Source organism: Chelonia mydas, chromosome 8 (assembly GCF_015237465.2).
Source record: "Chelonia mydas isolate rCheMyd1 chromosome 8, rCheMyd1.pri.v2, whole genome shotgun sequence".
Lineage (NCBI taxonomy): Eukaryota > Metazoa > Chordata > Testudines > Cheloniidae > Chelonia > Chelonia mydas.
This window is the reverse complement of record NC_057854.1, coordinates 82,059,320-82,083,515: the sequence shown is the minus strand read 5'-3', so window position 1 is coordinate 82,083,515 and position 24,196 is coordinate 82,059,320. Positions and strand designations below refer to the sequence as shown.

The window sequence follows — 24,196 nt, the reverse complement described above, 5'->3', positions numbered from 1 at the left end:
CCATTATATTACACCTTCACTCTACACAGTCTTGTAACTGATTTAAAATGTTGTAAAGACTTATTGAGTCATCGAGTTCCTCCCATGAACCTTTAGTTACTTTATATAGATTCTGTTCATTACGAAAGAATCACAAAAGCCATAGGAGGTGGGAGAAATGGCTTCAGCACCCAGTCAAGGTAATTAGCAATAAAGCTGGGCAGGTCACAGATTCATTTTTGGTCCATTAGTGCCTCCCTGTGCACAAAATTAAGTAATTCTCCCATGTCTCTTTCCAATAGCATGTGCCAATTTAACAAAGAGACTCCCACAAAAATGTTCCCTCTCTGCCTCTGATAAGCTCCATATGCATTTGCATGTCTTTGCAGAGTTGGGAGGGCGGGGGGCAGGACTGGAGAAACTCTGTATCCAAGGGGAAAGGGGCAAAGGGCAGCACCACTGGACAAATAAACTTATAGTGATTGCACTTATTGGAAGTGACTATACCTGAAATAGGATCTGATTTCTTACTCAAATGAGTAGTTCTTTCTGATGCAAATAAAGTATTGAGTAGTGTAAGTAAGCAAAGGTTTTCAGGCTCAACTGAGCAAAGGTTTTCAGGCTCAGGCTCCTACTCAGTATATTGATAGTTCATGTGTTTGATCTGTGTAACTTGAAATGGTGTGGGAGGAGGTGGAGGGACATACCTGGAATATACTTAGAACAGACTGACATAAGATGCCATCAGATTCATTCCAAAGGCTGCTTGTTTGGATTTTTTTTTTTTTAATCTTCAGCAGAATCCCAAGAGGTAAAGTTTGCTGGCAGTAATAGCGGGAGGAGTTGACTCCATCAAAGGCAGGAAAGCCATCCCTTCAGTTTGGTGGTAAAATTTTAATAAAAGTTCCCAAGCGCCATCTCTAGCACATCACAGGTCTATTGGAGAGCGACAGAGCTAGTAATCATGATTCCTTAAATTGAAATATTGATTCACAGACCCAGGGAATTTCAGTTATCAGAGGCCAGAACTCTGCACCCACCAGCTTTGTTGATGTCCCACGCAGCTGGGAAAACTCAAAATACTTCATGGAAGTTATACTTTAACACTGAATAGTCCAATTAACGCCCCATGGCACTGATCAGCACAGCTAAGTGTAAGAGCTGCCAAGGGCAACTTCCAGCTGAGACAAGTTTAGCACAGCTCCTACAGGCTTGCCCAAAGGGGAGCTACCTGGTAGTGTTGAGCTGCCAACAGATCACCAAGGTCCCACTTCAAACCTCAGCCCGCTTAATGTGCAGAATGCACAGCCAGAGTCCAGTTACCTGATGAGGTGCCTGCAGTGGCCTAACTGAGTGAGTTCCACTCTCATATCTGGCCACCATTTAACTCACCCCTCACTAGGGTGACTGCCATTTCAAAATGCAAAAACAGGACAGATGCAGGAGCCCCACCCTCCCTCCATGACCCTGCCTCCCTGCTCCTCTTCTTCATCGTGAGGCCTCGCCCCCCAGCCAAGCCTGAGCCAGGCAGTGGTAATAGCTGCCCAGGGAGCCCAGGCCACTGTGGGGAGCCTCGGACCTTCCACCTGCCCTGGGTGGGGTGCCAGGTTGTCCAAGAACAGCCCCAAGCCTGTGACCCTGCCTCCCCTGTCTGTGCCACCCAGGGCAGGTGGAGGGTCCAGGGCTCCCCACAGTGGCCCAGGCTCCCTGGGTGGCTTTTACTACTGCCCGGCTTCTGGCCTGGACAGAGGTGGGGCCTCAGGGGGGAAGAGGAGGAGCATGGGGTGGGGCCTCATGGCAAGAGGGGGGCTAAGGCCCACCTCAGTCCACCCACCAGGAAGAGACTGGTGCCACCTTGGACAGGCGTGGAGTGGCGCCACAGGGAATCCAGGACAAATTCTGATCCAGAGTCATTCGGACTGGGACTTGAAATGTACATTTCAGGACTCTCCTGCCCAATTAGGGACTGGTGGTCACCCTACCCCTCACTGGCAGTTTTGGAGAGGTAACACCCAGATGGTGACATTAGAGGAAAATACGGGAAGGGCACATCCTCAGAGGCCACCTGCTGCATTGGAGGGACATCTGAAGGATCCATATGAATGGTGAGAGATACGACAGCTAGAGACAGAAGATCAGATTCTGTACTGGGTCTCCAAGAGACACAACTCAGGGCCAGGGGAAACAAAGGTGGCTTTGGGCTGCTGCAGGGGCTGAAATGGCCCTCAGTGTAACTTAGACAGCCCTGGAGGCTCCTAACCTGCTGCCCACTCTTTGTGCCTATTACTTGAGGTGCAAGCCAGAACGGCCTGAACAGTATGTGTCATGGCCCAACTCAGTGCCTGCTCTTGGGGAGTTTTCCCTCAGGCCTCTCTGGCCTGTTTGCAGCCCCTATTCCTTGCCAGAGCAGCATGTAGGGACTGGACCAGAGGAAGGAATTGCTCCCAGAATTCCACAGATACTGTTTCCTGGATTAAGCTCTATGGGCATTGCAGGAGCCCACTGGTGGCTGTACAACACTGAATCCTTATCAGCTTCTGGAACAAAATATAAAGATCCAGATATTTATTACTTAGCTGAAAAATACTAGTCACCAAAGTCATCCCTGGTGTAGCAACACTGAAGCCACTTGAGTTCCACCAGGGGCGAATTTGGTTGTAGGTAACTCAGTAAATCTTTGAAACATTTTAAATTAGTCATGATTGATGATTAATGTCATTTTTTTCTTTTAAAGGGCATTTTAATAATATTTCCTCACCGCATTAAGTTTGAATGAATGACAAGAGGTGACATCAGGAATTTGGTGAGGCTGTATATATACAGCATATGTGAAAATCATTACGAGTATTAAAGATATATACTATTTAGAAAGCTTCAGGAATAGTTCTTATAGAAATAATTACAAAGCTTAGAGGCCCTAAACTAATTCCCTCGTGAATCCATGCACCCAGCACTAGTTCCCAGCCATCATATTCTCTCAGACATATTTTTTATTTTAAATGGAACTAGTATTACGCTCCTGTAGCTGTGAGAGGTGGGGTGGGGAGAATCCTGTTTATCAATAACTTAATGTTGCTCTCCTAAAATAGTGTAACCTGAAAGAGTAAATTACATAGGGACAGTTTCAGTAGTATCTTCTCTGCAAGTAGCCCTATGGAAACATTCTAAAGACCCAGTACATCAGAGTCAGTGAGAGTTGAGGGCACTCAGAAGCATCCTAGAATTGTTCCATATCCTGCATCACTGGGCATTGTGGGACAGATTGTGCCTCCCTTATATGGAGCAGTACTGTCGAGCTCCTTTCTACAGTATCTGAGCACCTTCAGTTGTCAATGGATTTTATTCTCACTGCCCTCCCCCCCCCGTGTGTGGTAAGAATGTATTATCCCATTTTTAAGATGGGGAACTGAGGCAGAGTGAGACTAAGGCCTTGTCAAGGAAAGAAGATACTTTTTTTTAAATCATGTGGTAGCTAACATGTGGTAATTAATACATGGTAACATCCTAGCATGGATAAGACAGTTGTGGTTTTAACACATTAACAGTTCAACATAAATACAGTAGAACCTCAGAGTTATGGACACCTCAGGAATGGAGGTAGTTCGTAACTCTGAAATGTTTGTAACTCTGAACAAAACCTTTTGGTGATTCTTTCAAAAGTTTACAACTGAACATTGACTTAATACAGCTTTGAAACGTTACTGCACAGAAGAAAAATGCTGCTTTTAACCATCTTAATTTAAATGAAACAAGCACAGAAACAGTTTCCTTACCTTGTCAAATCTTTTTTTTTTAAACTTTCCTTTTATTTTTTTTCTAAGTAGTTTACGTTTAACACAGTATTGTACTGTATTAGCTTTTTTTTTAATTTTTATATTTTGGTCTCTGCTGCTGTCTGATTGTGTACTTCCGGTTCCAAATGAGGTGTGTGGTTAACCGGTCAGTTTATAACTCTGGTGTTCGTAAATCTGAAGTTCTACTGTACTAGGCTCCACCTGGTGTTTACCTCAATGTGCTAACATGTTAAAGCTACAGCCGTCTTGTTCACACTGGGATTTTATGGCATGTTGGCTAACGTGGTTATAAAACCTTTTTTCCTAATGTGGGTGTATTCCAAGTGACTCGCTCAATGTCACACAGAAAGCATGTGACAGAGCAGGGAATTGAAGTGGTGTTTTCTGAGTCCCAGTGTGCTATCCTAACCAGTGGCCCAGCCTATCCTACTATGAAAGTTATTCTAGGCAAGCACTGTAGGTGTAGTAAGCACCAGCCCTGGTGGGTCCCAGTAACCACTGAGATATATGGCTAAGTGAAAGGGTATTTTAAGGCTGTCAGGAAAGGGAAAGGTGGCTAATATCCTAGGTACTGAGGCTTAAACAGTTACAGTTCAAAGTGAGCAATATTGGTTCCTGTTCGGGTCCCTGGGGCAGTACAGTCGAGAGTCAGGGCCCTACAGGCCTAGTGCCTGGGGTGCCCTCTACAGTCCAGTTTTTGCTCCAAGCGAATAGGTGCTTGCAGGTTTCTAAGCCAGGCTCAGTTAATTTCTCTTATTGGGGTTTCTCTGTACTCGTGCCCTGCCCAGCCATTGCTGCTCCTCCATAAGTCCCACACAGAGGTGCACCCGGTACTTACAGCCTGTTCCACGCATGGCTCTACATACAATTAGGGTTGCCAATTTAGGTTGGACGTATTTCTGGAGGTTTCATCACATGACACAATTGTTCATGAAAGATTAATTTTTAATTCCTGGAGACTCCAGGTCAATCCTGGAGGGTTGGCACCCCTACATACCAGTTCCTGGGGTTGACTCTCTAATTCAGTTTCTTTCCAGCTCCCTGTTTGCCATGTGACTGCTGCTTCAACTTTCCTGCAGCTTCTCACTTCCCATACAACCACTGTTTCCAAACAGAGCCTGGAGTGGCAACTTCCTGATTCATGACCTTTTCCCTTACCTGGCCAGGAGGAAGAGGAATGTGCATTGGGGAAGGGGCTAATGGGAATTGTAGTCCCTTGTTTGGTGGATGCATCACAGAATTCATAGTGCTCTAAATGTAGGAACCTGGTTGAATCCAAAGCAGCAGAAAAAGAGAGATTTGCATCATAGTCATGTTCCAAACAGGAATTTCAGGATTCGTTCTGGTATGTCTCTTGAGCATCAAGTTTTGTGGATCAGAGCTAGCACTAAGTCAAAAGTGGTGCCAGCTCCAGCTGACATACAATTTGGTGAATCCACAGCAGAGCGCTCCACTGTTTTGGAAGAAAGGTGGAGTGGAAGGGAGGAGATTTGGGGAGAGCTCGTTTTACAATATGTACATTTTGCTAGCTGCTGCTCCCATACTTGGAAAAAGTTGCCCAACATGCTTCTAGAAATGACGAGGAATTATTTCGTCTTTGCAGTGTTGGAATCATTTCACTGTTCACAAACACTCCTTTGGTTGTCTTGACAACAAAGCTTATAGCAGTCTTTATTCTGGGATGGAGATGCTACTCTCACTTTGGAAGCCATTCTTAAATGTACTGAACCTAAGGTCATTTTCTTCTGTTGGCTCTTTAGTTTTCTCCATTATCTGTGATGAACCTGAGGGAGAAGAGCATTTACCAAGGAATCTCAGAAATTAGGTCCCTTTTAATTTAAAAGAGAAAGCCTTACAGACCCAATTCAGGAAGGTGCTGAGACCCTCTTATAAGGTGCTGAGCACCTTCAATCCATATAATGTCAATGGGAGTTGAGGGCACTCAGTACCTCACTGTGACAGCCTGCAGATGTGGTATATGTAGCTGTATAATCAATATGATTTTGTTTTCTGTGTACCACACCTTTAAATCCCTAGGATTCTGTTGTCTGTTTTGCAGGACAGAGTTGAAGCAGCACGTTACTGAGGACACGCACACATTGTTCTTTCTTGTTGTTTCCATTAATTTGGAATAAAAATTACTCAGACTGAAAGTATGACTGCTGTATATATATATTGAAAAACATAATACCAGAGAGTAGGTGAGTTTATATGCAGTCTCAGCAGAATCACATGGATTTTCAAAAGTAAAATATACCTGGTTTACCATCCCAGGTAACATAGTTACCTATCAGTCAGCTGAGTCCTTGATATCCTCTTTATAAAAGTTACATCATGGCTGTACTGAAGTTAGAGGAATTACTCCAGATTGACACCATCATAACTGTGGGCAGACTCTGGCCCATTTATCTTGCTTTGGATTTGGAGGGAACATTAACCCATGAATAACTTAGCCACAAGTGGGCAATGTGGGCATTTACTTTAGGCAATACAGATAGTATTAGTGTAGTTCTGCACCTCTTGATAACAACTTGTCATATTTAAAACTGCTTCTGGACCCTTTCGTTTTAAATCCAAGAAGACAACATTGCAGGCAGTACTGCCATTAGTCTTTCCTTGGTTGTGCTGAAAAGCCCTAGGAATGAAAGCCTGTCATGGGACTGTCCCACTGCTAGAGAGAGAGGCTCCCATAGCATAAGACCAGATGTTACAGCTGAGCCTTAGCTGCCTCTTAGAAATTCAGTATGTAAGGAAGCGGAAAAACAGGCTGAACTGTTCATAGTCCAAACCACCTCCCTTATTCTTCAGCTACTGTGAATATTTACCTTTAAAAACTTACCTTTAAGGTACTGCCTGCTTAAAAGAATGGACTCCACGAGAGCATCTTTCTTTCTGGGAGGTCCACATGTCAGTCATCTAAGGCTCTTTTACAGCCAATGATAAAGTTCTCTAGCTCCTGGTCACTAATGAAATCAATGGCCACTTTTTCTTGTCTTTTCCTAGAGAGAAGCCCTCCAAATCCCTGCTGGGATGGAAAAGAATAGAGAGCATATTTAATAGTCTGTCCCTTTCAAAGAACTTCAGACATACGTGGATGGAGATCATATCTGACATTACATGTGTTGGTCATTAAAAAGCTAAGGCACAAAATGAGTTACACCAAGCAAGGGACATAAAAGGCAATAAGAAGAGTTTATTAAAATACATTAAGAGCGAGAGAAAGACAAAGGAAAGTGTAGGATTTCAGGTCTCTACTTAGTGGAGAAAGAGAGCTAATAACTGATGACATCAAGAAGGCTGAGATTTTTAATGCTTATTTTGCTTCAGTCTTCACTAAAAGGGTTAGTGGTGACAGATACTCAACACAATTAATATTACTACAAGAGAAAAGGAACACAAGCCAAAATTAGGAAACAGTAGTTTAAAGGATATGTATATAAGATAAATGTTTTCAAGTTGGCGGGCCTGATGAAATTCATCCTAGGATACTTAAGGAACTAGCTGAAGCAATCTCAGAACCATTAGCAATTATCTTCAAAAACTCATGGAAGATGGGTGAGGTTCCAGAGAATTGGAGAAGAGCAAACATAGTACCTATCTTTAAAAAGGAGAACAAAGAGGAGCTAGGGAATTATAGACCAGTCAGCCTAATTTCAATACCTGGAAATATACTGGAACAAATTCTTAATCAATTTGTAAGCACCTAGAGGATAATAGGGTTATAAGTAATAGCCAGAATGGATTTGTCAAGAACAAATCCTGACAAATAAACAATTTCCTTTTTTGATGGGTTTACTGGCCTAGTGGATGGGGGGGAAGCAGTAAACAAGATATATTGTGATTTTTTAGTAAGGCTTTTGACACAGTCTGACATGCGATTCTCATAAACAAACTAGGAAAATGTAGTCTAGATTATATTACTATAAAATGGATGCACAGTTGGTTGAAAGATAATACTCAAAGAGTAGTTCAGCAGTGGTTTGCTGTCAAACTGGAAGGAGGTATCTAGTGGATTCACACAGGGATCTGTCTTGGGTCTGGTACTATTCAATATTTTCATTAATGAATGAGGTAATGGAGGAGAGAGTACACTTAAGAATTTACAGATGGTACCATGCTGGGAGAGATTGCAAGCACTTTGGAGGACAGAATTAGAATTCAAAACAACCTTGACAAATTGGAGAATTGGTCTGAAATCAACAAGATGAAATTCAGTACAGATAAACGCAAAATACTACACTTAGAAAGGAAAATGAAATGCACACACACAAGGTGGGGAATAACTTGGCTAGGCAGTAGTACTGCAGAGAAAAGGATCCGGGAGTTATAATGGATCACAACTGAATATGAGTCAACAATGTGATGCAGTTGCAAAAAAGGGTAATATTCTGGGGTGTATTAACAGGAGTTGTATGTAAGACATGGGAGTTAACTGTCCCACTCTACTCAGCACTGGGAAGGCCTCAGCTGTAGTATCGTGTCCAGTACTGGGCACCACACTTAGGCCAGAGGAGAGCAACATAGGTGGTAAGAGGTTTAGAAAATCTGACCTATTAGGAAAAGTTAAAACAACTGGGCATGTTTAGTCTGGAGGGGGAAAAAAAGACTAAGGTATGACCTGATAACAGCTTTCAAAAATGCTAAGGGCTGTTATAAAGAGGATAGTGATCAATTGTTCTCCATGTCCACTGAAGGTAGGACAAGAAGTAATGTGATTATTTAGCACAGGAGATTTCGGTTAGATCTTAGCAAAACTTTCAAACTATAAGGGTAGTTAAGTTCTGAAGTAGGCTTCCAAGGGAGATTTTAGAATCTCCCTCACTGGAGGTTTTTAAAAACAGGTTAGACAAACACCTGTCAAGGATGGTTTAGGTTTACTTGGTCCTGCGTCAGCGCAACAGGCTGGACTTGATGACCCAGTGAGATCCCTTTCAGCTCTACACTTCTATGATTTTATGATCTCCATGCAGTTTATCACATAGTAGGCTCAGTCCTACAGTTCTTGCTCAGACAAAATTCAGTGTCAATGGGAGTTTTTGGCTGAGCAGGCTGCAGGATAAAGTGCACTGCAGCTTTCTTAACCCAACATGTAGAGAAACATCCATGACTGCCCTTTACAATTAATTACTGGGAGTCATCCTCAGAATTTTTGTAAGGATCTCACACACACACATGATATTTTATAACATGGGAACAGTGTGACCTGCCTGGGTTGGTTTTTTTTCCTCTTATTTTTACAGGTTCTTTTTCAGCTGGGAACAAGTAAATGCATATAATATAATCTTCTATTTAATTCAGAAATTGACTGCCTTTGCCATGTCCCAAGAATGAAAAAAAAAAAACCCACACAAACCTATTTCATTTTGCCGTGGTTCACTTGCGCCTCCCTTGGAAAAGGTCAAAGCCTCCCCAGGGAAGGCAGCTTCACAGTCTGAGAAGCACACAATGGTAGGTTTCTTCTTATATGAGTTAGAAACAATTCATCTCTGCATAAATCAAAGTGATATAACACATCTCTCTGTTCATACTGGAGCCACAGGGATGGAGAGTTACATCTCAAGTAGACCTAGGCAAATACTGCAGTAAAGTATCTATGAACATTTGTTAGAGTAAATGCAGTGAATTACATTGGATGGCATTCTTAAACCCCTTATTGGCTGTGTAATTGCTATTCAGGCAGGGTTTTGTTGACATAAACATTTGGGGACATTCATACACAAGACTATGTGTGTTTGTATGTAGTTCTTTTATTTGCATGCAATTACACATGTTCATGTGAAACCACCTAGTTGCACTTGAAACTATCCAAGTTATAGTCATCCAATCATGGAATTAAAAACAATACCATGTGATTAGTCACAAAGCTTGACCAGCAAATACTGAATTCTTACAGTGGGCACTCCAGAAACTGGAGTGTGTTTGCATAAAGCATTTGTTGGATAATTACAAATAGCAAACAAATTCTCAAAGCCCTAGTCTGGTTCTTAGCTTGTAATTACTTCAGGGCTAGGCCTGTATCTTTGTTTGTGTTTTCCCTAGCACAGGAAGGCCATTGTCCTGACTGAGGCCTCTGCTGTATAACATGACTATTTGTTAATCATCATAGAATATTAGGGTTGAAAGGGACCTCAGGAGGTCATCTAGTCCAACCCCCTGCTCAAAGCAGGACCAATCCCCAATTTTTGCCCCGATCCCTAAATGGCCCCTTCAAGGATTGAACTCACAACCCTGAGTTTAGCAGGCTAATGGTCAAACCACTGAGCTATCCCTCCTCCCTAATAATCTACTTGCTGGCAAATCACAAATAGAAGAGGGGCTAAATTCATTGAATAACTTGTTTGCTGAAGAGAGTTGGTCTTGCTTTAATTATATGACTAATCAGATAGCTTATCTGAAAAAATTTGGGTTAATAAACAAAACCAGATTTTTCCAGCCCAGCATTTGGACTAATTATTGTTTCTTTGCTTCTGTAGATTGGGGAGCCAAAGCTTGTGCTCTGCCTGGACTGCTCCACTGAGACCATGAGCGGTCACCTTTTGAACACTGATGATGCCGAAACTGTCATGAAACAAATTGAAACGTACTACCAAGCAACCGAGCCCATGATTGCATATTATGAAAAGAAGACACAGTTATGCAAGGTAAATTACTTAACTTTTGAATTAAGCTATTGTTCTCCTCTTCCATTATGTGAATGGTGTTTCAGGATTAGTGATGGAAGGACCATTTATAAACTGTGCTCAATTCCTGCCAGCCTCCCACAGAGCTCATATTCTGATTTGATTTCATCTTTCTCTTGCTTGATTTATTTTCTCCTGTGCACAGACTGGCATTGGCAATTTCAAATAGTCTCTGTAAAATACACTGTTACTTCCAAACACCAAGTGGAGCAGCCTGCATTATGCAACTTCTGCAATCAAATTCTGACTTCTGGAAAACAATTTTAAAGCATAAAAAGGCAGATTCACCTAGAATACCATGCAGCACCACAAACCATAGCATCTTCTCCTATTAAAATCTTTTATTTAAAAAAATCTGTGTATACTTCTCTGCATGGTCACCCAGGACCCACGGTAGCATAAACAACCTTAGTGTGACATCTAAACCTCCCTCCTGTGCAGAACTGAACACACACCTCCACACCAGGTTTACATAGCCCATTAGGGACAGATCTTCAGCTGGTGTAAATGGCATAGGGCCACTAATTTCAATAGAACCACATCTTTTTACACTTGCTGAGGATCTGACCCTCATAGCGTGACTTTAGTTAAAGTAAAAAGAATGAATAAGCAGCACTTTGTAGAGCTGCAAGAGGAAAACAAATATAAGTTTAATTGATTGATGTTGATGTGCCTTGGAATCCTATATACAATGGTCACCCCTCCCCCCACATTCACAGATCACCTTAAAGGAGGATAGAAAGAAGTTCCGAATCATGCATAGCCCAGGGTTCCCCAGTCACTCCTTTGTGCCTTGACCTGGGGCCAGATTCATTCTTGCTGGCATTGGGAAGTAAATTACATCTTCCAGTTCCATCTTGGACCCCTGCACCCAGGAAAGGGCCAGTGGTGATATCAATGATGTCATTTCCACCTGAGACCCCCCCCCCAGCCCTGCAGGGCAGAAGCCCCAAACCCCACCACTCTGCCACAGGGCAGAAGCTCTGAGCTCCCCTGCCCCAGTTTGTTAGGTGGAGTAAGGATGCGGGGGGGCTCCACGAACCGCGCTTTAATTGTAAAAGAGCCGCATGCGACTCAAGAGCAGAGGTTTGGCCACCCCTGTACTATGTGAACAAAAAATTGTAGTGGATAAAATAATAACACTTGGTCAGTCGTTTTGCTATGAGAATAATATATAGTAAATGAATGAATTCACATGGCTGGCGCTCTTTTGGGTAATGTTGATTGCTCCTGAACCACGGAGATCTGACAGGTTTCAGAGTAGCAGCCGTGTTAGTCTATATCTGCAAAAAGAAAAGGAGTACGTGTGGCACCTTAGAGACTAACAAATTTATTTGAGCATAAGCTTTCGTGAGCTACAGCTCACTTCATTGGAATGCATCCGATGAAGTGAGCTGTACGTCACAAAAGCTTATGCTCAAATAAATTTGTTAGTCTCTAAGGTGCCACAAGTACTCCTTTTCTTACTGAGATCTGAGTCTCCCTGGTGGAGGGGAAATTTGCAATTTGCAGGGCATGGGTTTTGCTTTCTCACTCATACCAAGTTGCAATATATTATTCAGACTGCTGTGTGCTGCTCTGTGGCGGGGCTAGGGGCTTCTGCCCTGGAGGGAGGGAGGTCTCAGGTGGAAATGGCATCATTGATATCACCACTGGCACACTTGTGTGCTCTCTGAGATAGAGAAGTGGAGTGGAAGTCAGGTGAAAAATAGAAAAATCCAATACTACTTCTGATCACAACTTCCTTGTATTCTAAATCAAGGAATTTGTCACAGGCTTTGTTACTTTATGGATCTAGCTATGTGTACAGGATAGAGTCTTTCTGTAAAGGCATTTCAAGATACGTATTTCGTATACTTGCATTTTATTTTAAACATAACTCACGTTTTCACCCTCAGGAATCTAGTTCATTCTTAGGTGGGAAGGAGCCATTAGAAGGGCACTGTGTGCAGGGAAGGAGGGAGGGTTTCTGGCCAGTGTATTGGGACTTAAAGGTGAAGCAAGTCCTACTCCACCTCACTAATGCTGGGAAACCCCTCCTGCTCAGGCCTGTGCTCCCAACAGATGAAATTTGCTGCTGTGCTGAGGGCCCACACAAAATGTATGCCCCTTTAAATCTGACAAATCCTATTTTGAGGGATTGGGAAGGATTTAAAAGGGCATAGGGTGGGATTTGAAAAGGTGTTTAAGGGGCCCAAATCCCACCCAGCTCCCTTAGGCTGCTTTGAAAATCACAGTTGTCTTTATTTTTAAATGCAGCCTGCCCCAGTACATGACCAAATACTGCTTGTGCTTTTACTTGCAGGGAGATTAGCAATCTTACTTAAATGTTCCATGTTGCAGCTTTCAGGAGCATAAGGATACAGCACTTCTAAAAGAGCCAGCCTTTGCGTTGGCACAGAGCAAAAAGACAGAGTTGTCAATTAGCTTGTCAAAGAGAAGACTATTTTTATTTGGTTTCAACATTTGTAAGTGAATTTAATGCTGAGACACTGGATCAGATTGGCAGCCCTGGCAACTGAGTCCCCCCATTTATCCACAGAACAGGTACAGTGCGGGGCAGTGGCAGTGCAAGCTCCCCTGCACTTCGCAGCTCACCAGCTCTTCAGTCAGGAACTGGAGGGGCTATGTGTGCACGGGAGAAATTCACCTTGGCGCAAAAGGCCAGCACAAGGCCTAGAGTGGCCTCAATTGGTACATCACCCCGCGGCCCAGGGATGTGTTTCAGCTTGAGTGAGAGGAGAGGTGGGTGCATTTCAACTGCCTGAAGTTTACATGTGAGCAGGTTCCAAACTTCCCTTTTGTTTTCTGAAATTTCTTACTGACTGCCCAGTACTGCCTCCCCAGTCTCTGGTTATAATGTCTCGTTTACTTGGTACAGAGTCAAGAATCTGTTTGCTATATTTTTGTGCATTTAATTTTGTTTTTAAAAAGTCCTTTCTTCCACTAAACAATTAGTCCCCGCGTTCTATTATATCACCGATAGAGGACTGTATCAGTCACCTAATAAGGCCAAGTGACCTCTGCCCCCTTAATGTAGTAATGGGCGGGCATTAAAAAAAATAAACAAGTTGTGTGCCAGTCACTGCCACCTGCTCAGTCATCTACTTTATGTTTCATCCCTACCTTGCCTCTAGCTGTTCACTGCCCAGTTAGGGTGCAGACTCGTTGGGGGATAGGGAATCAATATAAATACATAAACAAACAACAGGATTCTTGCCAGCCTCAGCCATTAACTGCATCCATAGCTTTCACTCCACCCAAAAATGCATTCCTAGACCATTTGTCACTCCCCTTGATAGTCTCTCTTTCTCCCTTTACTTGGTCTTATTAGTGTTCATGGTCCTGCTGTTGAAAGGAACAGACACACACAGCGCATTATCACATCCTAGCAATGGTTTCTTACTGTTTTCTCCAGCTCCTACATGTAGGTTTTCCAAACACTTTGTAGTTTGCCCCTCTTTAGGTCACTCTGACAAAGGATATGAATGTAGCTCACCCTGTTTATTGGTTTAAGTCTAAGCTGAAAATGTTTTCTTTGTGGGCTAGACTTGTTAGTCTTTGTTTTGAAGAGTCACTTTCCCTACTGCTGTATAGCGCCATGATACGTGGGAATGGCCCTCTATGAATGAGTGACAGATCACTCTCCTGGCTCATGTAATTTTTGGCCAGCAAGGGTGCCAGTTAAATGTCAGTTAGGTGGGGAAGGTAGAGATGTGGAGTAGGGGCACCATATTTTATAAAGAGCCCAAACATCAAACCTTAGTTGGTTCAGTAACTGCATTAGATTTACTGTTAGAACATACATGGAAGGAGCCTTAAGGACCTTATGGAGACCAAGAACCTTTGGAGTCAATAGGATTCTTGAAATGATGATTCGGCAGTGTCAGATTACTGTGGCCGGAAGGTCAGGTCTCCATTTGAAGTCACTCTTTGAACAAAAGATAACTGCTAACTGCTTCTATTCAGCAACTAAGGCCCTGCACCCAACAAAGATATTGGAATCTTAATATGCAAATGATTCCCACTGTCTGTGAACCTGACAGGAATAAATGATAGCGAACCTTTTGAAAGCTCAGCTGAGCAGAGGCACAGGGAGTGTGCCACATTGATGTGCAGTTGCAAAAGAAATCTAATCAGAGAGAATAAAGGGGATAGAATTGAAGGGGTTTGGGGGTTTAGTTTGTTTGTTTCTAATCTGCACATTTTCCATTTGAGCAGATAGCTTCCAAACCCTATTCTGGGCATCAAAGTGACTGTAACGGTGGGATAGAAGTTTTTCCATTTAAGGAATTTAAAATCTTCGTATTAGGGGCAATTCGGTTCTCTATGATCCCTACCATGTGTGACGCAGTGCACCCAGCTGGTAACGACGACTACAGATTGTTTTTACAGATTATTCCTATCCTACATGTAAGTGCAGAAAGTACTTTTGAAAGGAACAAAGACTGTAACTTCCTTAATACAGAAGCATTCATGCTGTTGAGTGTCGTTTTTCAGAAATACAAAGCTGCTGCACTATTTTAATTCAGAAAGCTGATATAAATTTGCAATTAACTATTGAACTATGTCATTTTGGGGTAGCTGCTTGTTATGGCAGAAAAACAGAAAAGTGAAAAATTTCATAACAAAAAATGCAAAAGTCAAGGTTTAGTTAAAATAGGAAAACTCATGGCAAAAGTCAATCCCAGGTGCAAGAACAAACTTATGGAACCATACTCACATTTATTATGTGTGACAGCCACGTGTGAATCCAAATTAGGTGCTTCTTTTAGAAAGGGCTGTATAAACAAAGACACAATTTAGGGCAGGCTGCATTTCAGGAGCACTGCAGCACACATGGTTTGTAGGCTAAAAGGTTTTATAGCAAATGTTGATTTTTTTTTCTAGTACAAAATCAAATTATGAACTACAAATATATTTTACTCTTTTTGCCATTGAACATGGTTATCCACAGGGACAGGGTTTTTGAGGAATTATAAGTTGTCTTCCACAGTATAATGGTTAAGTGAAGCAGAGTATGGGTCTGGTTTCTTATTGTATTTGAGTGCCTAAAGATACAAGCTATTCTACCTGTGTAGCTACATGCTGGACTGAAAGGCAGGCTGCATCCACACTTGTCACTGGAGTGTGTAGTTACACATGCCAGTGAAAGGCTCTGGCAGGGGGGAGGCAGCGAGTTAAGGCTCCAGCAGCAGGGAAGCTCCCTGACAGCTCTTTTCCCTCCACCCCCCTGCCAGATCCTTTCCCTGCTGCCTCTCCCCTGTTGCTGGAGCCTTTCACTGTGGCAGGGAAAGTCTCTGGCAGCGGGACACTACATTGCTAAAAATAGCAGTGTAGACATGGGAAGCGCTGCTGGGGGTTGGAGGGTGGTCTGGGACTGTAGCCAAGGGGTTCAGGTGTGTAGTCTACTACTCGCCTAAGCAGTGCCTCACTATTTACAGTGCTATTTATATCCTTTCTAGCTGGCATGCTGTGTGTGTACACACCCCACCATAAGTGTAGACATGACCACAAATAGGCACCTATTAGGATTTTCAGAAGTGCCTAAGTGCCTCACCCCCATTGATTTCCAGGGGAGTTAGGCACATAGGTGCTTTTGAAAATCCCACTAGGCATCTGTCTGCATCTTTAGGTGCCTAACTACCTTTAAAAATCAGGCTTGATATCTAACGTAATAGTGGTTTATTCAGTAGTTCTGCTTTTTACTGAGAAAGACAAATTCTGATTATTCTTAATATCTGACTCATCCTTTAAAGCTTCGTTTATTGACAGTATGTAGGAGTTTAATAAGTAATATTAACAGCAATGCCATAGGCAATCAAGCAAGATCCCAACCTTGGTTTACAGTAGCTGAGTAGGTGTATTCCTAGGATACTTCATGTTCAAATAGACAGCTAAATAAAAAGAGTGTGCACTTAGCAAATAATGTAAGCAGCCTGGCCCAGTGGATTTTTAGGGATTCATAAAACTTCCCTATTTCAAATTACATCAGCCTGAAGTTTAGCCTACAAGATGTCAATCCAGATGCAGTTTTTTCCTTCTACTTTTAATAACAGCTCTGAAAAGTAGTTAAGTCATGTGCTGGTTAAGGAGAAGTAAAAGAAACTTTTAGTTACTTATTGCAGACTTTTTGCATAGCTGTTACAAAACCCCCCACAATTATTCATAGAAATTGCCATACTGGATAAGACCATCTAGTGGATTGTCCAGTCTCTGATAGCAGCCAACACTATATGCTTTACCGTAAGGGTACCTACATGGTCTCGTTTCTATAGTCAAAAGCTCCATCTTCCTCTGTGGCAATTTCAAGTTATGCATTTTCAATACTAAGTCATGCAATGAAATAAAAATATGGGAAAGTATAAAATAAACTGAAAATAATACCAAAATAAACAACACAAGGACTAAAGGACTGAGTGTAATATTTATTTTCAGACTTCACACTAAAACCCTCCGTGTTGGAATTTACCTAAAACTGCAGTGGAATTTCCAATCAGATGCACCACAAAAACCAGAGAGCCTTAATACTGTATTTAGATCTAGCTCACAACAGAGGACACACAATCTTGAACTTACCGTACCATTTGTGAGTTCTTAGCTTGCAGGGTCCATCATACACTTGAAGGAACAAACTTCTCTTTCAGGCAGTGCTACTCGCTGAGATTATACAGGTGCTGGGATAACTTTGTGCTATATCCTGCGAGTTGGACCTTTTCCCTTCATGTCTGGTGAGGGCCAGTGGTGGTGGAACGGGGCCCATTGTTGGTCAAAATTGTCAGTGTTTCCCGTTGAGTGGATAGATTCCAGCAGCTCTTAAATAAAGTATTGCAAATCCCATGTTCAGGAAACCAACTCTTGATGCTGACAGTCTGGCTATTGGCCTGGGTTCTAGCTCCCATTATTAGGAAGCGTCACTGACAGGAGGTCTCCACTGCAATAAAAAACCTGCAACAGCGAGTCTCAGAGCCCAGGTCAGTTGATTAAGGCTTACGGGGTTCAGGCTGCAGTGCAGATTTTTGGGCTCAAGCTGGAGCCTGGGCTCTGAGATCCCCACTCCCCTCACGGGCTTTCAGAGCCCAGGCTACAGCCCAAGCCCAAACGTGTAAATTACAAATTTTAGCCCCACAGCCAAGTCCTGTGAACCCCAGTCAGCTGAACTGGGCCAGCTGTGGGTCTTTTATTGCAATGTAGACATACCCCCAGAAGGTGGTAGCAAGGCAGCTACACTGGTTGCATTTGCTAACCTCCTCCCAGCAATGGTTGAAGATACAGGATCTCGGGAATGGAGGTTGTTCATAAATCTGAAATGTTCCCTAACTCTGAACAAGACATTATGGACTTCAGCCACTAGGGGGTTGGGGCTGCAGCCACGGGGGATGGGTGAGGGGCTTCTGACCCTCGAGGCACCAGCGTTCTGGGTTTCTGCCCCGGAGGAGCACCAGAGCTCAGGGCTTTAGAGCTGGAGGGAGCTGTGGTCGGGGCTTCAGCCCAGCAGTTCCATTCCCAGCTTCTGCCCCACAGGGGGCATCAGGGCTCCCCACAGCTCCATTCTCCTCCCTCCAGTTTCTGCCAGGGGTGGGGGCACACCAGGGCTCGGGACTTTAGCCACGAGGGGAGTGCTGGGGCTGAAACCAGCACTCCCCCTTTAGCAAAGTCCTGAGTCCTGGTGCCCCCCCCACCGGGGCTGAAGCTGGGAACAGAGCTGCGAGGCTGAAGCCCCGAGTCCCAGCGCTCACCCCAGGTCTAAAACCCTGAGCCCTGGTGCTCCCGATGGTCAGAAGCCTCAAGCTCCCCCTCCCCCGTTGACCAAGAGCCCTGACCCCCCCCTCCCTCTCGGCCCCATGGCTGAAGCCCTAAGGCAATACAGCACTTGCTGCTGGGTTTTTTTGGTCTCCACTGCTGGCTGATTGATTATTTCTGATTCTACATGGTGTCCAGTTAACCAGTAAGTCCGTAACTCTGGTGTTCATATCTTTGAGGTTGTACACTAACGTGCTCATGCTGATTCTTTGTCTTCGGCCTACAATACAGTTGACCATGAGATCTAATTGGTTTGTTTGTGAACGCAAGGGGGGTGGATGGATCCTTTCCTGGGTGTGTCTGTTCTTTTACTCCTAAGAGAACCCAAAGTGTAGTTGTGGGCAATAGTTCCGCTGCCCCATGAACTGCCTCATGGGGTACTACAGCGGCGGATATTGTCACCTCACTTGTTTCAATAGGTAGGAGGGAGAGTAGGAGATGTAGGCTACCGGGTATCCTTGATTTTTAGATGTTACCCCCCTCCGTCCCCATTGGATCCACCAAAATCCAGAGTTGTTAACCTTTGGACACATTGCAAAACATATCCTTTCCCCCTCTTCTCTAAGGCTGTTGAGGAGGGAATGTGCTGAGGTGGCTCTAGTTATGGACAGGCCTTTATTTAGCGATTTTAAAATTATGGGATAGGCACATAGAGCCCTGAATGGGCAGCTAATGTTATATTTTAAAAATTTGAGAAATAAAAGAATTTTGAGGAACTTTTCTTGCACTGAAATTTTGCTGGCTCTAAAATATGTATTTTGTGTGCATACAGTGTAGAGCTTCATACTTTGGAAGAAACAATTGAATTAGAGATTGAAACTTTAGTTCAGATCTCAAATTCTGTTTCACTACATAGATGAAGCCATTATTTATCAGTGGTAATAAACATGATAGATTGGATTACAGATCCTGTTTGCAGATATTTCTGGAATACAAAATATAAAAATTTAGAGAGGTGTGTGAATGGTTTTAATAGGCCAAAGATGAAACTCAGAATAAAAAAAAGCATCTGACACTAAATACAAATGAAGAAAATCGATCCATAATGAAAAGAAATAAGCTGTTTCCAGATCTCACTCAATCACTGTATTAATCTACACATTTCCCATATAATACACAGAACAATTAATGGCTGTAAACTCTGTTCCCCACAGCCAAAACACTGGTAATTATTCCACAGCATAGGAAGCAGTTTTACTCTTTCTTAGTCAGTTCTCCAAAGTGAGTCTAACAGCCAGGAGAAAATTTGGTCAAAGCAGAATCTGTGAAGAACTCAAGGCTAAAGAGAACAACTCGGACTTATCGTCTCTTTTGAAGAAAGTGAGCAATGGACCAGAACAAAAGCAATGCCCACTGCAGAATATGCACTGCCCAAAGGTCATGAAAAAACTGGAACAAATTCACAAAGCTTGAAACACAAAAAACTCAAAACTGACATGCTAGGTTGGGAGCTGTTGCCTGAAAGCCCTTACATCATAGGATTATATGCAGTGACACTTCAAATGACAAGAAAACAGTAAACAAGTCAGTGCTAGGGACTTATTTTTTTTTTACCAGTATTAAATGGGGCTATTTTATTGAGTTTATGTTTAACATAAAATAGTGTTAAAATAGAATCCCAAAAATTTGAGAGTCCTTTCCATATATCAAAGTTGTTACGATATTTTAAACTTCAAAGAACTCTGCAGAAAGATCAATGTACAATTGAGTGACCTACAAAACCTCCATGCGATCTAGTGGAAGCATAAGAAATGAATACGCTGTTTTCCAGTTCAGCATTTAATGAAGCTGCAGACACTACAGTAGGATTTTCTTAAGGAGCATGTTTATAAATCCAATCCCAAATCCAATAACCCAGAATTAGTACTGCTCTGAGTCCTTTGGATCAATTATTTAGACAACATGGGTAATTTAAATTGTTACAACGTAATCAGCATAGGCTGGTGTTCACAACATCATTTCTATGTAACATACTTTTTGTTTTAATAGATAAATGCAGAAGGAACGCCAGAGGAGGTTTTTCTTCAAGTTTGCACAGCAGTTGACTGCTTTCTGAAAAAGGAAGAGGAAGCATTGTCTCTTTCAGCAGAAGTACAGTAATGGTTTATACGCAAAAGTTTCATCTTATGTGCACTTGTCACACTTGACTAAAATGCTGTTCAAAGCAATATCTGCTGTTTTGAGAGGTATCTGGAATTAGTGCATGTGGTATTCAATGTTATTTTAAAATAAATCTTTTATTTATAATCATACAGTATGCTAAATACAAAATGGTCTCCACACTAAAACCACACTAGTACTGTATGTTGTTTATCAAATTGTTTGCACCGGTTAAAAGCAGCATGGTGAACAGCAGCTCCAGTTTATATTTATAGTATCATGCATTTGAATATAATCATATGTATTGCACAATCAGCAGTCAGCTCCGTCAACTGCCATATAGCAAAGACTTTCAGGATTGCTCTGTCTCATTGCAATGAGGTTATTTTTTTTCTTTCATTAATTAACACTGTTCATTTTTGTGCTAACACTTAGCTTGTTCCTGATTTATAGTGGTTGAAATCTGTTCTCTGCCATTGTGCTTGATAATGGAATATTCCTGGAATTAGTCATGCTAATTTGTGGAGCTGTGGAAGTTGAACAGACTTTTAACACTTCCCCAAAACACTGTAAATGCATTGAAAAAATGAACGGAACATGCAGAAATTAACAAATACTGTAGAGGTCTGTCCATCTGTTGCCATCGCACAGACAAAACTGCTGTGAAATCTTTGCTGTGCTGGTAGAATTTGCTGTATATTGTAACAATTTTCTAATTGGGCAGGGATACCTTTGTTCTTTGCTGAAAACATGAACTGAGTAATGTTGGTACAATTAAAAAAGTGCAAACAGATAGTTCTCCATGCTAATAATAGTTGCATATTTCACTGTTAAAAATTAGCATGTGAAGTTGTTCAACAGCCATTATATATAAAGATATATAGCAGATACTATTAAATCTTACTCTCTAAGTATTCCAAGTGTAAATTTCAGTTTTGGATCCTCATCTGTTGTCTTCTAGTGGCATTCCCAAACTTTGAAAATGACAGTCAAAAAGAAAAAAAAGAAGAAAAAAAAAAGAGGCAGGGATTGTTTGATTCCTGTTGCTTGTATCTTTAACAATCTATCTTTCCAAAATATCTGCACAAAAATATGCAAAATCATATGATATTTCCATCTACTCAGCCAAAATGCTTTTGGTATACTGGTAGCCAAAACACCCCAAACTTATTTGACAGTCTTGTGAAGTAATTGCATCCTCTTACCGTGCTGTTGCACCAGTCCATAGTTTAAGTTTGCATGATTGATCTTTCCGTCAATAACTGTACTTTCAATGAGCATTTATGGGGCAGATTTGTATTTTTAAAGTTATCTTTCTTGTAATGAAGACATAATACAAATAAAAAGTATGGACAAATGCTAAGAGTCGTAATTTATGCTGCAGTACACTTGGGTTTGATCTTGCCTAAAGCTCCATAAAATATGGATAACTGATAAATATAAATCAAATAAAGCACTCTAAACTCCCCCTCCCCCCAAATCACGGCAGGTTTTTTTTTTTTTTCCTTCTACTTCCTTGCCATCTGCCATGTGAGCAAATAGCTCCAGTTATTCACTAAATGGCAATTTTAGACCTGCTTTTCTCCTTTAATCGTGGATGTTCTTGCTTCCTTGGGTTCCTTTATAAGTTAACCTTTACCTCTGACACCAACTGAAGTGCTATGCGAACTCCAGAACATTGCCATGAACCACCTGGAAGAGTATGTGATACAACATGTCTAGCAAAACACTTCTTGGAAATAATCAATTTACCTTCAGAATGCAGCCAGACTCCTCCAGCTTGAAGAGAAACATCCTTTTAGCCTAGATCTGAACCTGGTGGCACTAATGGCTGTACTCTTATGCTATTTTTCCAGTAATTAGAGGATTTTAGAATGATCATGTGGTTGTAAATTATCCTAAGCACACTCGCATATAGGTATTTGTAGTTGTTCCTTGAGTTATTTCTCATTAGAATGACAATTAAAATGAGTGGAATGTGAAACTTTGATTTTTGGTGCTGTCCCTCAGAAACTGATCATCAGTTTCTAATTCCAGAAGTTATTTACAATATTAGTCAACATACAATTCCATATTTTAAATGTAGTATGTCAAATCTTACCCTTAATTCCACCCTCCTTCTTATATCACATTTCCTAGTCCAGTGGTTTTCAACCTGCGATCCGCGGACCCGCTGAACATCTGCACTCTATGTCTAAGGGGTCCGCGAATGGTGACTATGAAAATAAAATTTCAGATCTCAGAAAAGGCATTCTGTTTTTTCTGATCAATCAAACGGATGTGAATACCCCCACCTACAGGTCAAAACCCAGAAGTGTTGTTGTTACCATAGAAGCCCACAGTTTAGTGCCCTTTCTCACACTGTGTCAAATGCTGTGCAATAAAACATTTACAGTTGAATTCTGTTCAGTCAGTTTTCAGTCTAAGACTTCTATGGTAGGAGTCTCTGAATCACAGGTTGAACTTTCAAAGGGGTTTGCAACATCCATTTCAAATTTTGTAGGGGTCTGCAAATGAAAAAAGGTTGAAAACCACTGTCCGAGTCCACCAGGTATATCTGCTGTGATGCCAATCTAGAACCAATGCAAACATTACATGGATCAAATATGCAAGTATTACACACACACACACACACACACACACAAAGATTTCCCCCATCTCAGTAAGTAACACTGTTTTTGTGTAAGTATATTATATATTTGATATCCACCACTCTTACATATATCTTCATACAACATACATACTGTGTGTGAGAGAGATAATTGTGTGTGCATGCACACCATATATACACACAAATATTCATTCAAATTAGAAACAGGGCTTTAATCAAGAGATTTTAACTAAGGGATTTCATGTCTGAATTCCCTCATGTCCGAAACCCCCACCTCATTCCACCCTTCCCCTTCAAACTGTATTAACCTTTCCCCTGTGCACATTTGTAATTTTTTCCCACTTATGTATTATGGTTATTTCCCTCTAAGAACATTTTAAAAGCCCTTCAAAAATAAGATGACAACAGATTTCTCTCTTTAGTAATCACTCTTCACCAAAACAGCTTCCATGACAGTAGTGTAACTGAGTGGGAGAACATAATATTATATGTTCCCATGACATTATAGATTCTATCACACAATAGCTTTTGTCTTTCATCAAAGAGAAAAGTGAAATACATATGGTATCTTTGTTGTATTATATATCTTTAGGTTTATTAATTTCTCAAAGTATATGAGATGTTTACAGATGATGTATTACATCATTCAATGTTTTTAGTAACTGTACTATATTATCTACTCAATATATTATATGCTTAAACTTATTTTCCTTAGAAACAAATAGTATGAAAACCTAAATGAAATTGTGAAATTTAACATTGTGATCAGGCTACAGTTAAAGTTACTATCAAATGCAATCAGCCAATTACCCTTCTTATTGCCATGGTTTTAAGCTAATGTGTTTCTTTTACATTCTAAATCACTCTGAAAATTTGAGTTTTTGTTTCAGTGGAAAACTAATACAGTTTAAAATAATGCATGTTTCTGAATCACCAGTGATACAGTTCAATAAAAAAAGTTATTAGTTCAAAAATATCACAATAATTACAAAGCTTTGCAGACATCAGCACGTTTTGAGATTAATACAGCATACCAAAGTTGCTAACGTTCCTTTCTTCTTCAGTCTGAAAAAACAACAACCCAGTTTGTGAACAGGATATGAGAAAACTAAGGCTCTTATCCCGCAAGAGGCTGAGCACATTCTATTAGGTGCAGCGTACGTTCAGTTCCCGCTGAAGTCAACAGTAGTGCCAAGTGCTGAGCCAGTGCAGATACGGGCCCTTTAAGT

General features: G+C 41.6%; 1 protein-coding gene across 1 annotated transcript in view; it reads left to right on the top strand.

Moving 5' to 3' along the window:
* The window catches only part of AK5 (adenylate kinase 5), a 146,335-nt gene extending 124,621 nt beyond the window's left edge, over positions 1 to 21,714 (top strand). The window contains exons 13-14 of the mRNA XM_037907662.2: positions 10,247 to 10,414; positions 20,246 to 21,714. Of these exons, the coding sequence (XP_037763590.1) occupies positions 10,247 to 10,414; positions 20,246 to 20,356 (279 nt within the window). The 3' untranslated portion in view covers positions 20,357 to 21,714. The remainder of the gene's footprint in view (positions 1 to 10,246; positions 10,415 to 20,245) is intronic.
* The last annotated feature ends 2,482 nt before the right edge of the window (positions 21,715 to 24,196 follow it).